The 14,606-nt window shown below is 33.7% G+C and overlaps 2 protein-coding genes across 2 annotated transcripts; both read right to left on the bottom strand.

The window, feature by feature from the left end:
• Window positions 1-1,027: 1,027 nt before the first annotated feature.
• On the bottom strand, window positions 1,028-5,525 carry LOC102587290 (glutamate-rich WD repeat-containing protein 1-like). Its single transcript, XM_006350926.2, has 12 exons — window positions 5,382-5,525; window positions 4,849-5,000; window positions 4,644-4,722; window positions 3,383-3,532; window positions 3,207-3,305; window positions 2,895-3,054; window positions 2,560-2,663; window positions 2,322-2,461; window positions 2,172-2,244; window positions 1,822-1,967; window positions 1,592-1,709; window positions 1,028-1,262 (listed from the first exon to the last, which is right to left on the bottom strand). The coding sequence occupies exons 1-12, from the start codon at window positions 5,427-5,429 to the stop codon at window positions 1,140-1,142; spliced, it is 1,392 nt and encodes a 463-aa protein (XP_006350988.1). The 5' UTR covers window positions 5,430-5,525; the 3' UTR covers window positions 1,028-1,139.
• A 527-nt stretch (window positions 5,526-6,052) lies between these two features.
• On the bottom strand, window positions 6,053-8,985 carry LOC102586955 (40S ribosomal protein S18). The gene is made up of 4 exons (XM_006350925.2): window positions 8,894-8,985; window positions 8,609-8,769; window positions 6,490-6,678; window positions 6,053-6,407 (listed from the first exon to the last, which is right to left on the bottom strand). The coding sequence occupies exons 1-4, from the start codon at window positions 8,894-8,896 to the stop codon at window positions 6,302-6,304; spliced, it is 459 nt and encodes a 152-aa protein (XP_006350987.1). The 5' UTR covers window positions 8,897-8,985; the 3' UTR covers window positions 6,053-6,301.
• Between the last annotated feature and the right edge of the window lie 5,621 nt (window positions 8,986-14,606).

Raw genomic sequence — 14,606 nt, 5'->3', positions numbered from 1 at the left:
ATCAAATTATTTTGGATAACCAAATTAATTAAAAAGTGAGTACATTACTATTTAACATTGATTTCCATATTAATATTGTCATTAAATAGTGGTAAATTTATAGAATTCGAGTTATATTAGGTGTTAATCTTGGTTTTGATTATATTTGCAATCCTACAATTCATAATACCATAATCTACGAACCATACGGAATGTTCGTTTTAACAATTATACAAATAACATTAGTGCCATGAATGATTCATCAAAATCAATTTACAAATAATAAAATTTTCATGATTAACCACAACAAAAAAGCCTTAAAAGGAGATTTTTCAACCACTGAAACATTTGCTTTTTTTTTTTGAAAAATCAAACTATATAATCTTACAAAAATAAATCATAAGTAATTTTAAAAAAACGATACATACCAGTGATATCTCATATTTGTCGTGCTGAATTAAAACGGACACGTTCTTGCTTTCAACCATTGAAACGACCTTAAACAGGAGATAAAGACTTTGTTTTTGGTTACAATAGGTTGTTTTCTATGAGAGAGAAATATTAAGTAATGAATATTTGTGGAAGGTAACTGAATTGGAGTAAATTAAGGAATTAATATCTTATTTAATATTGAATGATGCGTTGCTTCTTCTTTTTTACCCTTTTTTAAATTTATTTTTATTTTGTAAAGATTCTATTGCTATGTTGGTGTAAAGTCAAACTATTGTTATATAGAGGTTATTTAGGTGTTTAAATTGTATATTTAAGTTTTTTACCCCATAAAAAATAGCTTGTTCGGTATAATATTTAGAGCAGTTATTGACTAGTATTTAACTTCCATAACCGTCACCCGAACCTGAAACTAAACATGTACACAAAGGTGCAGGAAGTATAGAGTGAATACGAAAAACACGTATACTCATTTCATATACAAGGAATTAGCTTTAGACTAGACTCTTCTTGTTGCTTCATCATATAAGTAAATAATGTAATGTGTTATTTGTATGTATTGATATAGTTCAAAGGATCCATTCTGGGAATAAACTGGTGGAACTCAAGCACAATATATGTTAAAGGACTAAATGTGATCACATAGAGTAGGCACTAACAAAATAGGAACGAACTATCAATCATTATTTGCGTATTTAACAAAGGAAGTATCAAGCAGGAAGCGCGTTTTCAATGTTTGATGGCATAAGTATGTTGAAACCATCTGCTGCAGTGGATATAACCATTCCTGGGATCTGCGGATGCCAGTGAAGTTCTTTCAAATCTTTCTGACCCTGTTACGAGTGCAAGAGAAATGTCATCAGAATAAGAGATTATGGTCAAAAAAACACCTGAAGTATTACGTTTTTATGAATTTCTTACCTAAACTATCAGATGTTCATTTTTCCTACCTGAATGATGGGTGATATTTCAGGTAGGAAAAGGGAACAACTGATAGTCGGTGTGTGTTTTGATTTAAAAAATTGGTTATAATTATAGTGCAGGTAAGTAACTCGCGAAAAGGCAATACTTTGAGTCTGTTTTTGACCACTAACACTCTGACTAAACTTAAAGCAGATAAACTTTGCTCTCATCAGAGAGAAATAGTGATCGACATAAGTACCTGATGGACGAAGAGAAGTTGTGGGGGTAAATCTGTTGGGGCATTGACTTGCTCTTTCATTTTAGCTTTGAACTCTGCCTCCTCTTCCTCATCTCTCTCCAAAGAAAGATCCCATATACTGATAAATAGAAAAAGGATGGTGAGACCAACACGTCCATAGAGATTTATTGCAAAAACAGAACCATAGTGACATAATTAAGGATGTTCAACATTCCCATTAGAGTTCTTACGTCAACTGATTGTCTGATGATGAAACAGCAACGATTGAGGAGGCTTCACGGGAGGCTGCATGAGGAGGACTCCATTCGATAGAAGTGATGGGATGTTTGTGATATTCAAAGTACGCCACGAGGTCCACAGTAGTGTCTCGTCCTTCCTGTTAAAGGAATAAGCAGTTGTTTCTTCCCCTATTACCTTCTCTAAACAAAAAGAACCACACTTTCTCCCCTATGAAGGCGGTTAGAAGTAGGACGAGATGAACTTCTACCAATCTCATTCCCACTTCCCACCCCTTTCCAAGTATAAGAGAATCAATGTACATTTTTAAGTGCCAAGAATTTAGAGAGTATTAACAGAATACCTTTACGAATCTAATATCGTGAACACAAAATGTCCCATCATCACTTCCAGATGCAAGCATATTGCTCGCCAACCTGGTGAAAAAAACAATCACACATGACAATATAACCATTACTATAGATGTGAAAAGTAAACAACAGAAGTCCCGTACTTGTTCCACGATATAACATTGACATCTGCCTTATGTGTCTTTATAGTTGAAGAAGGAGAATTTCTCTCACGGGTGTCCCATAATGCAATAGTTCCATCAACTGAGCAAGAGGCGAACCTAAAAGGATCTATAGGACTCCACTGCATCAGAGAAAGTCGGCTTTAATTTAGAATTTAGCATAAGAAATGAGAAAAGTTGAAAGTGAGGTAACTAGTACTCTAGCTATACGAGCGCTCACCTGAAGATCTTCAACACTTGCAGTGTGTCCAATAAAAGGATTAGAATCAATGTTCCACGTACCAGAAGTTGGCTCCCATAAATAGATACAATTCTTGCAGTCCCCTAGTAACAACATCAGACGTTAGAACAATTAATATCTTTTTTGTTAAAAACCGTGATGTTTGTGCCAGCTTGCGCACATCTCGACTAATTCCATGGGATACCTGTCACCTCCTACCAGGTAACTGTGTCCACCAAGGCAATGACAGATAGGAAGAATAGTTTTTTTGTTTCCGCTGACATATGCCATGTCACCACGGAATGTAATTATGTGCAAAGAGTACTATGCCGTACCTGAAAGAAGCCTCCCTGGTTCAAGAGGACTCCAATCTATAGCATAGCCTTCATCTTTGTGTCCGCCAAACTTAACTAAGGGTGATTGACTAGAGACTGCAGAAGCCCCGTGGCTCTCTGATTCTGCCAAAGCATTTAAATGCGAGCTAAAATCCCACACCTGTCAGTGCATTAAACCTAATATAAGAGGACAAAATTATACTAGACAAGATAGACGTAAAATCACATGGAAGGAAGTTGTCCTTCGGATCAATGCGAACTTAGCTAAAGATAGGACTAAATGGAAGAAAAAGATTCATTCACTAGTCGTACCTGAACATGACCAGTATCAGCCCAAGAAGCAACTATATTGGGGTTTTGTGCCATAGCACGTATACGATTAACACATCCTTCATGAGACACCTTGCGTAGCTGTACAATTTTGAAAGATGTGATGCATACATATAGTGTCATATTAACTATATCGATAATGTTAAGAAATAAAGTACCTGTAGAACAGCTTCCACTTCTTCTTCATCACTGTCGCTACTTTCACTGTCCATATCAGAGTTCTCATCGCTTAGCACCAAGTCTCGCATTTTTCCAGATACATTAGATAACTTAAAAATTCCAATCGAGTTCCAAGAACTTTTCTCTGCCTGAAAGACATGTTTCAGGAGCTTAAATCTTCTCTTACTAAATCAAATTTTGGTTTTCTCCATTTTCATTTTCCCTACTATAAAAAGGAATTCTATACCATAACATTGGCAAACAAATATGTCAAACACATTCATTAGAAAAACAGAAAAACAGAAAAACGAATGGGATTACAGAAACTAAAACAGAAGGAATTTCTGCAATGAATACAGATAGATTCTGGTAATTACTTTTGCTTATCAAAAAGAGTTTTGCCAATGTATAGAAATCATCCTCCGAAGTCCGAAGCTAATTCCCAACAACTCTTGGCTAGAAATAAATGACCACCCTTAGTTCGTGATATTTCCATTTCAAAAGAGGTAAGATACAGTGAATCGGAAACAATTAATTAAGAATTCAAATTTCTTTTATGGAACAGAACAAACATATGAATATGCGTGGATCATACCTTTCATTCCACTTCAAGTCCCTATGTTAATAGGAGCGAACTTGTTCTTTTTCAAGGGAAACAAAAAGTTTTCACCGGATGTGGGTTTTTCAGAGTGTTTTAACGTTAAGCATAGTCATGATTTTTTCAATCTACCTGTCTATTCAGCAAATAAATAGCAGTTTGACTTGAATGGGACATTCTTGTTTTAATACACGATGATGGTGATGAATCATTCTCATATATTGCCATAATCTTTTCGGATGTTCCCTAGTTATGCTAGATTTTGATGATAAAACAAAGGGAGCCTAGCGATACAAAGAGCATTTTCCAATCATAAAATCACAAAGCTGACCCAAAAAGTGTGTGAAATTCATCATTCTCCGCTTGCAAGCCAAGCTTTTCAAGAGAATCTTTTAGGATGTTATGATGATCCTAATTAGAATTAACAAGCAGGTCGAGCTGACATAACATGACATTACAACAAAAACAACTTTTAGTAGCAATAAATATGCACATTAGCAAAGAACGATAAAGTCTTTTACTAGCATTAGTTAATTGTCATTGGATCCAGTGTCGCTATAGGCTTTAGGGACATTTACAAAGAGTGTTAATTGTCACTAAAAAAATATGTTTAGCAACAATTAAGCTATTGTTGTTCGGTGTACTATGAAAGGAGAGCTTACTTGTGTTCCTGCTACACAATATACAGTATGTGGAAACTCAGTCCGCACCAAACCAAGCGAGTCACGCACCACATCGAAACTGCCAATTCAATCAATATATCAATCACATCCAAAACTGTTTTAAAACTTCATGTCCCAATATTCGCAATGCGATACATAACAAAACAAATATCAATTGGTACAACTCTGGCAATAGAGAAAATACCTCATACAAGGCCAGCCAATGTGGAAGGCATGAAGAGAATTATATGCAGAAGGATCACACTGAAGCTCTTCACCTTCCTCCAATTCGTCTACTCCTGGTTGCCATACTTTAGCTGCCAACGACGGCACGGAATCCGAGGAACCTTCCCCTTTCTTTAATATTCAAATTTCAGATTTTCTTTCATGTAACAAAAATTATCAAACTACGTAAATTTGATCACAAAAAAACTTTTATTGGCAAGGGAACCCACAGACTGGGCTCCTATGCAATAACCCGCAAACCACACCAGAGAAATAAACTACACTAGGCAAGCTTTGTACGACAAAATTAAAATTTCAAAATATATTTTCTCAACCTATTCATACAAAAAGAATTGCAATTTATAGTTTTTCTTATAGTACTTTTTAAAAATATTACAGTAACTTAATTTGATTTAGCTTTAAAAATTAGTCAAATTAAATCTCGTCCAGAAGCAAAACTGGAACAGAGTGAATAGCAAAAAGATACAAATTATGAGAGAGAGAAAATTGCACCTTGTTGTTGGTTTTAGCTTTTTTAGGGTTCTTTAAGCTTCGGACCATCTTGGAATTGTTACACTGTAAATAAGAACGAACGAAGACGACTGAAGGTGAAGCAGAGACTCAACTGCCTTTTATGGGTTTTAGAATTAAGGTTTTACTTTTTACAAGCCTCTTCAAATAATATTAATTAAAATATAATTATTTTTATTTCTTATTTATGTGTTAAAACATATTCTCTTCATAGAATTTTATCTCCGGAAGAGAAAAAAAAAAAAAACGTTTGTTCAATTTATGTTCATGGATACAAAGTTTATCAACACACACCTCAAAAGTAATGAGTCATTTGTTACATGGACAAATTAAGTTGTCACGTGCTTTTTGACAACTGTATTCAAATACTTGATCTAGTCAATTTCAAATTCAGATGAACCCCTTACTCCCAGTAGTGGCAGATTGAAGATGCATATGAAAGTTTGTTATTATTTGAGTTATTAGAGAGTTTCCCCTTGCATATAGAAAAATAACCATGAACAGCACTACGTATTATTCGGTTTAAACATGTATAGAAGTTTTCATAAATCAAAATGAAGAACACCAAGGTCCAAAACGCATTCAGGAAACAAAAACCCAACACGCCCACAGCGACAACTAATATCGAAAAACTGGAAATTGAAAAAAGGATGCATCTCCGTAAAAAGTACTCATATTTGATGTATTAATCCAAGTGCAATCGGCAAAACTTTGATCCCAAAAGTAAAAACATGCTTGCACTGCCATGGGAAGATTTATAGGAACTATAGATCTCCAAAAGGCGGGACAAGAAAGTTCAAATGCAAACAATACAAAAATACCCTAACAAACTTTTTGCAAGTGTCCAGATTACGCATTCTAAAGAGAAGCATAAAACATAAAGGAATCTGCATGTAGATAATTTATCTCTTCTTGGAGACACCAACAGTCTTTCCCCTGCGACCAGTGGTCTTTGTGTGCTGACCACGGACACGGAGGCCCCAGTAGTGACGCAAACCACGGTGATTCCTGTCAGCAACAGACATAATCAATATATAAGAAAAAAGTAGTGAAGATGTTAGTAGCAAAAGCATATGGCCTGATAACACACCTGATCTTCTTCAGCCTTTCCAAGTCATCCCTAAGTTTCATGTCAAGGGCATTAGATGTAACTTGGGAAAACTTGCCATCCTTGTAATCTTTCTGTCTGTTCAAAAACCAATCTGGGATTTTGAATTGGCGAGGATTAGCCACAACTACCATCAAGCTATCAAGCTCTGCAGCAGTAAGCTCACCAGCCCTACAGAAGACAGAGGAGATAAACAAATTTAGATAACCTTACAGCAAGGCTAAAATATAGAGCTGGAAAAAGAGCACATGGACACTTAATGCAACACCTATTGCTACATAATCACTTAGTCAAGCCCACAAAATAAACTACAAATAAAATAACTACCAAGTTTTGTAAGTTGGTTATATTCTCTCGTTAGATCACCAAAAACACAGATCATTAGAAGATTATCCTAACTGGAAGTTGATGTGGTAAAGAATAGCACCAGATCCATGCACCGAAATATGGATATAAATATAGGAATAAGAAAACTACTTTTTTTAGAGAGAAGTAATTTTAGAAAAGTAATTTAGTTGAGTGTAATTTGGTAATCAAGTGGACACTCTATTGAAGAGATGCAAATGAAGAAAAACAAAATATACATCTGCTCCATGAAAAGCAAAGAACACAGATATCAAATATATGAAACAGCAGATTGAAAAAAAAACGTAATTAAGTAAAATATGTCGAGTCGAAACAACAGAATATATGGAGAAAATCGAGGGAAAAAGGACACTTCATGTTTTTAATTCAGGTGCAACTAAGGCCGGTTTGGATTGGCATAAATTTAAGTGCACTTAAGCTCAAATAGACTTAAAGCACTTCTGTAGTGTTTGGGCAAAACAAAAGAAGTGCTTTTAAGCCAAAAAGACGAAACAAGTCAAAAGTTAGAATTCTTAACTTAAAGCTTTTGCCTTATACAAGTCAAAACCTATAAGACCTTTCAATCAGGCTCTAAGCTATGTTTTGTGACCCAGATTAAACATAAGAGTTTAATGTATTAGCACATACTTTTCATATAACCAATCACTAAGATATTTATCCATAACATCTCCATACCAATTGATCATTATATTTGAGGCAAGCCTTCAACTCCTTGGTGCATGCACTATAGTGTGGATTAAGCAAAGTGAAACTTCAGAACAGCAGTAGCCAAGTATTTCATACCCACAAATACAAAATTAGAAACCCTCCCCAAATGGGTCACCCTCCTAAGCTCGACCTCTGACATAGTAAAATAACCACCTATCATAGACGGACATCTAATTCACATTCATATAGACCACCATTTCTATTTTTGTTCATCATAATGAAAGTAAAGGATACTTATTCTATCCATTTATTTCATTTTTAATAGTACTTTGGTTAGTATATATGGTAATAGTCTATACCAATATTTCAAATTAACCCCAATATCCTATACTATATCCTATCCTAACAACAATTGGTCCCTCTATAACTTCCTTGTCTCACCCATTTTAGTCTCTAAATCACATCTTCATTTCTTTGGGTTTTTCATATTCGTGTTGTGAGGGTCAGCTTGCACACATCTCAACTAATTCCATGTATGCTTATAACCGCCTACCAACCACGAATATCAAATAACTCTGCCCATCAAAGCTAGAACAAATGAAAGAAATCACCTAGTATTTTTGTCCAGGCTGGGATTTGAGCACGAGAAATCACCTAGTATTTTTGTCTAGGCTAGGATTTGACCACGAGATCTCATAGTTCTCGACACACTTATTGACAACTAGGCCTTCCTACACCCCAGTTTCATACTTGTTGGAGTTAATATTCTCAAATTAACTATTTTAAGCTATATTAGCTTCAAATGCGCTTAGTTCTATCAAATTATTTTCTGTACTGTGCAACAATGATTCCAATGAAAATATTAAAATCAAACAGTGTTCAACAGTGAATTCTAAACTGAAAACTATTACATCTGTTTTCTTTTTTCTAGTGGTGCACTCATGTTCTCAAAATCATAGATTCGACACTGTCTACAAATACATCTAAGTAAAAAAATAATACAATAAACTACATAGAAAGGTTATCAACAAGCTGGATCTAAACAAAAAATAATGATAATACGCTTAAAAATGAAATGAAAAATCACCTCTTGTTCATGTCGATATCGGCTTTTTTGCAAGCAATGTTAGCAAAACGGCGACCGATACCTTTGATAGAGGTCATAGCGAACATGATCTTCTGCTTTCCATCAACATTTGTGTTTTGCACACGAAGAATGTGCTGAAACTCTTCGTTTGCAACCAGAGACTATATATATAATATCAAAATCAAACAACAAAATTTAAAAAACGAATCAGTAAGCAAAAAAGGCGCAATTGCAGTAAACTAGAGAGAGATTTGTACAGGAATAAGCGTGGTTGAGAACACATACCATGGCTAGGGTTTCACTGTGTTACACTGCGGCTGCTGCTTTTGTTTTGGAAGAGATGCCAAGCTCTTAGAAAACCCTAGATACGAGAAGCGAAAAATGAAAATGCAATGATACATAAATACTCCTTAAGGATAAGGGTAATTTGGTAAAACAACAAGAAAGTTTAATTAAATTCTAAAAAACGCTTATTACAAAAAATATATTTTAAAATAGCATAAATTAAATAAATGAAAAATGACAGAATTATGAAAAGTGTACCTCTAAATATGAGTTTCCGATTAAAAATAATTCATTATTCTCATCAAAGTGTTTTTTTTTTTTACGATAGATGCATATTTAAAAAGATTTTTTTTAATTTAGAGTCATTCATTTTCTCTACGTAACGAAAGTAAGAAGAATGTGAAAAAACTTTCGTAATTTTACAAAAATCTTTTCTCATAGAATTGTAATTTATTTCAAGCTATACCAATGTTGATTACAATCATCCCTATGACTTTGATTTGTGACCACATATAAATCATGTTAGATTAAATTGCATTCTTGAAATTAAATTAGTTTGAATTAATTGTAAAATTTACCCAACGTCTCAGTATCTTAGTCTTTAAGTACGTGCACCCTAGAGTGCCTTGGGGAATTTTGTTTATGTTGCAATGAAAACTTGGTACTATTCATATTTATTTATTGATGACAAGAAAATTTACAGTCGCTATTCTTTGAATCTGCATAACGTAAAAAAATTTATATACAATAACCCACAAATCATATAGAAACTATACATTATACTAAGCAAGCTTCGTGAAACAAACTTTATCCAAAAAGGTGTTGTCGTAGACAAAGAATATCGAACTTGAAACCTCTATTATAAAAGTCCAAGCCAAATCATTCAAATCACACTTTAAGGGTTATAAATCATAAAAATTATTATCAGACCTAGTAAGTAGTTGCTACATTCAATAGTTTAGATCCAAACAATTAATATATAAACCTATACCAGAAAGAGTAAGTATTTAATTATTGAGATTTAAGTAGACACTAACACCTTGTTTGGATAGTTATTACCCGTTGTATTGTATTATATTATTGGTTAAATATAATGTTTGTTTTGATTGTTACTTAAATTTTATTGTATCGCATCGTTTAAATCCATCGTTAGGTAACAACGAAAAGACATGTTTCTTTATTTATTATTTAATAATCATATTTCATCTTTTATCCTACATGTTCATAGTAACTCTATCATGCACCCTACTTTTCTTGTAGGTTTATCATTCAAATTATAGACATGTGACATCATGCAATAACGAAGAACAATACAATCTATTCAAACATTATATTCATTAAAACAATAAAGTACCCTACAATGCAATACGAAACAATATCTAAACTTGGCACGAAAACCTACTTTAGTACTTAAACTACACGGGTGTTTATATACCCCCCTTAACATCTTTAAGTGATTAAAACACCCCCTAAGGGATGATGTGGCAGAGAGAGTGAGTGCACTCTCCTGAAAGTGCGTGAAAAAAAGAGAAAAAAAAAGCTGAATTTTTAAAGCCCTACACATGGCCTTTTTTATTTGGCCAATATATAACAAATTATTTAAATAGTTTTTTTTATATATATTAAATCTTTAAAATATGTAAATTTTCTTATTAAAGAGGTAAAATGAAATTAGTGGGTCCCCTTTTTATTTTCTTTAATTTTTATTTTTTTTATTTTGTTGTCTCATTCAATACACATTTTTCTCTATTGAAACATCTCTTCTTCCATCTTCTTCCCCATCTCTATCCACTATTTTCATTTCACTAATCTTTTACTAATCCGTAAAATTCAATAGCAATGTCATTTTATTGACGTCGATTTCACTCTATTCTTTGTATCGATTTGGCAAATGTAAACTTTCTTAAATTTTGAGCGACCCATTTTGATTTCTAGATCATTCAAACATTTCTCATAAAATTTATATTTTTTTTGGATCAACTTTCTTATGCAATCTTCATTTCTTATTTGAGTTGTCAAGAAAATATTGGCTTTCAAAAAAATCCATTCTCCAAGTGGGTAAATTCGTTGGGAGGGTTCAAAGAAGATAATGTGAATTTCTTTCTTTAAAGTGACTTAAAAAATTGTTGAATAGTGAAGAAGAAGAAAAGAAAGTATGGAAGGTTGAAATAATGGTGAACAACAAGGAAGAAGAAAGAGAGGGGGTGGGGGTGGAGGTATGCATTTATAAATTAATCAATTGATATAATTAAATTTAAAAAGTGTTTAAGAAAAAATAGTGAATAAGTAAAAAAGAAATAAAGATTAATGACATGGTGCCTACATGGTTATGATGTGGCGCTTACGTGGCTATGATGTGGCGGGTGAGAGTGGTGTTATAGTCTCAGGGTGGAAAAAAATCACTTCAAAGATCTTAAAGGGGGTATTTAAACGTTTGTGTAGTTTAAGTACTAAAGTAAGTTATCCGACCAAGTTCAGAGTTTTTTTTATGTATTTTCCCTTAAAACAATAAAGTACCATACAATGCAAATACGAAACAATATCTAACCACAATCCAAACAAATGAAACATGAGTTTGTTTTTATGATTCATACTTGATTTCAAAAACAATCTTAATTGATGCACTTGAGCTAAGAATTTTTAAAAACAATTTTTCTACCTCTACCTTCACCAAAAGAAAGATGCTGTAATAACCTACTATATGATATATTGAAAATAGTCCTCGACAGAGATGAAAATTATTATGAAGCAAAATTGGACAAGTATTGGCAGGAAATTGGGCCACTTAGAATTGGGCCAACAATGAAAAGATTGGACTAGTATTGGCAGGGGCCGCGCGAACGCAGGCCCCCTCAGTAACAAATTATGACGTAGACTCGACCACTTGGATCGATCTTAGGCGGGCACCCCTCCAGAGTGCAATGGAGGTCACCAACCTAGGCCATGGACCTTTATGATCGCCCATTGACCCCGTCCAGGTAAGTATGTTTCTTCTTCCTCCTTGGCCCAATTTTATACTCACTGTACTGGTTTATCCATTTTCTTCACTTGGTGATGTGGGACAAATTTTAAGTTTTTTCACAAAACTTTTCTCCTTGGCCAATGGCCATAGTAATGAATTATTATGATAAGAGTTACCTAGCTATTAAAAGTGTCTCTAATCTATGAACTATGAATCAAAATAAGATATTGTTCAATAGATTAACAGAAAATATTTGCTTGAGCTTTAAAAAACCAAATAGTTAGCTTTTCTTTGTATCACATAATCTATAACTTACTACTCTCTCTCCTTTTCTTTTATTAGTCCTTTATATATTTAGCATTAAGTATTTAAGTTGCACTTGAAAATGCACACAAAAATGATAGAATATGTAGAAAATGGCATTGTGTAAACATCCACACTTTATAATGCACTGGTTCATCTTGATCTATTATTTCTCAAAAAGTTTTGATTTAACCATCATTTCATAGAATTTACTTTAAAACTATGGTGATACATTCTTATAGCATAATATTATGGTGCGAGCCTCCATTTCTCCTACGCTTCAATACCACATGGAACATCATTATCAAACTCACGTCTCCTTATATTGTGTATCCCATGATACTTGAGACATATTTTCTTGGAGACTTATGTATCGATCTTCACTTTCACTTACAAGTTACACCTCATGTGTTATGTTTAGTAGTTATGCCTAACCTAAAACGTTTTGACTATAGGATTTGTCCCTTAACTTCCAGCACATCATTAACTTCATTGTGAGTCTCTATTAATACTATGGCATCTTTAAATAACATACACCACAATACTTTCTCTTGAATATGTCGTGTCACTCCCTTCATCACTTAGGGAAATAGAGACAAACTAAGGGTTGATCCCTATAGGCAGCCTCCATCATGTCCAGAAAGTGTTTTGAGTCACCTTTCAATGTTCTAACTTTGATGTAAATATAGTTGTTGCAATATTGAACCTCATCATCAAGCTCCTCGTCTCCTTAGATTATGTAGCTTATGATACTTGAAACATCCTCTTGGGTTATATGCATCGATCTTCACTTCCACTTTTGCCTCATGCGTAATCTCACTAAACTTGCACTCTATATATGTCATTTTACTTTTACTTGACCTGGAAATTTTAGACTTTAGGATATGTCTACACTATTCCATCTGCAAATAACATACACCACTACACAATTCCTTTGAATATATGTCACATCAATTCATTCATCACTAAAACAAATAGAGACAGGTTAAGGCTTGATCCTTAGTGCAGCTCCATTGTAACCGAAGAGTATTTGGAATCATCTTTCATTGTTTTAACCAAGAGTCTCCATCGTACATGTTTTTAATCATCCTAATGTAAATCATCGATACAACTCTAGCTTCCAAACATCTCTTGAGGACTTTCCTAGGGACTTTATCATACGCCTTTTTAGGTCGTTGAACACCATATGTAAGTTTCTCTTTCTATCCATGTATTGTATTTCAACAATCTCTTTAACAGTATGAATGACTTCTATAGCCAACCATCCTAGACTTGATCCGAAATGACTTTTAGATATCAACACAGCCCTCTTCATTCTTATTTTGATCACTCTCTACCGAACTTCCATAATTTGGCAAAGTAGTTTGATACCCTTGTAGTTGTTGCTTATGAATCCCCTTTTTCATTTCATTCAACAGCTTATGTCTCTACCTACACTTCATTTTTTGTTTTAAACACATCTCCCACTATGCCCAAATCACAAACTCTTCTCAATCTAAGATCCACTTAATAAAGTTAAACTAGTATTGGCAGGGGCCGCGCGAACGCAGGCCCCCTCAGCAACAAATTATGACGTAGACTCGACCACTTGGGCCGATCTTAGGCAGGTACCCCTCCAAAGTGCAATGGAGGTCACCAGCCTAGGCCATGGACCTTCACGATCGACCATTGACCCCGTCCAGGTAAGTATGTTTCTTCATCTTCCTTGGCCCAATTTTATACTCACCTGCTTTATCCGTTTTCTTCATCTGGCGATGTGGGATATAATTACTGTGCTTTCTTTGTAGTAAAGTTTTTTCAAACTTCTCACATTGGCTACAGATTTATGATAGAGTTGGCCAGCTATTTATTTGCAATACACTGTTATATTTTTTTTTTATAATTTAAGCATTTTATCATGTTATTGTTACTAATTACTATGCTAAAATTTAGGTGTACTTTGTATTTACGTCAAATCACACTTATTTATCATGATTAAATCAAATTGATGAAATGTTTGTAGTAAAACTATCGTTGGTTCATTTTAACAAAACGAAGAAGTTTGTCGCGAAAAAAAATATAGTAATGACTAATGTAATTGAATTGTTTTGTTTATATGGTCTAAATAATTTTTCTTTTACACTAATTTGGTCTTTTTTTCACTTCTTTAAATTATGACACGAAACATTTAATATCCATCACTAAATAAGAGTGTATACTGGCGAAATATCATAAATTACAATTGAAAATAAATAAATAAACAAATATGTTTTACAAATATCTCAATTTGTGTAAGAAGATCCAATCCTACATAATACACTATAATTTTCATTGATTCAACAATAATATCATATATTAACACAAAAAATGGATTAGTTAAACAATTCAAAACTCCATCAAAGAACATGTTCCTTCAACATGAAATTACTCTTCTTCTTTTTTTACAGTCGATAAATTAATGACTTCAAA

Source organism: Solanum tuberosum, unplaced genomic scaffold, assembly GCF_000226075.1.
Source record: "Solanum tuberosum cultivar DM 1-3 516 R44 unplaced genomic scaffold, SolTub_3.0 scf00131, whole genome shotgun sequence".
Classification (NCBI taxonomy): Eukaryota; Viridiplantae; Streptophyta; class Magnoliopsida; order Solanales; family Solanaceae; genus Solanum; species Solanum tuberosum.
Note: the sequence above shows the minus strand (reverse complement) of the source record. Positions and strands in the feature narration are given on the sequence as shown.

Bases quoted from the DNA above. Each gene is read 5' to 3' on its own strand.
- LOC102587290 (XM_006350926.2), bottom strand. From the start codon at position 5,429: ATGGTCCGAAGCTTAAAGAACCCTAAAAAAGCTAAAACCAACAACAAG. The intron at 3,055-3,206 runs GTACGACTAGTG...ATGCACTGACAG, and splicing joins CTGATACTGGTCATGTTCAG to GTGTGGGATTTTAGCTCGCA. The intron at 2,245-2,321 runs GTACGGGACTTC...TTTTTTCACCAG, and splicing joins AATGTTATATCGTGGAACAA to GTTGGCGAGCAATATGCTTG.
- LOC102586955 (XM_006350925.2), bottom strand. The intron at 6,679-8,608 runs GTGATTTTTCAT...TGTCTTCTGTAG, and splicing joins GATATCGACATGAACAAGAG to GGCTGGTGAGCTTACTGCTG. The intron at 6,408-6,489 runs GTGTGTTATCAG...TGTTGCTGACAG, and splicing joins GAAAGGCTGAAGAAGATCAG to GAATCACCGTGGTTTGCGTC.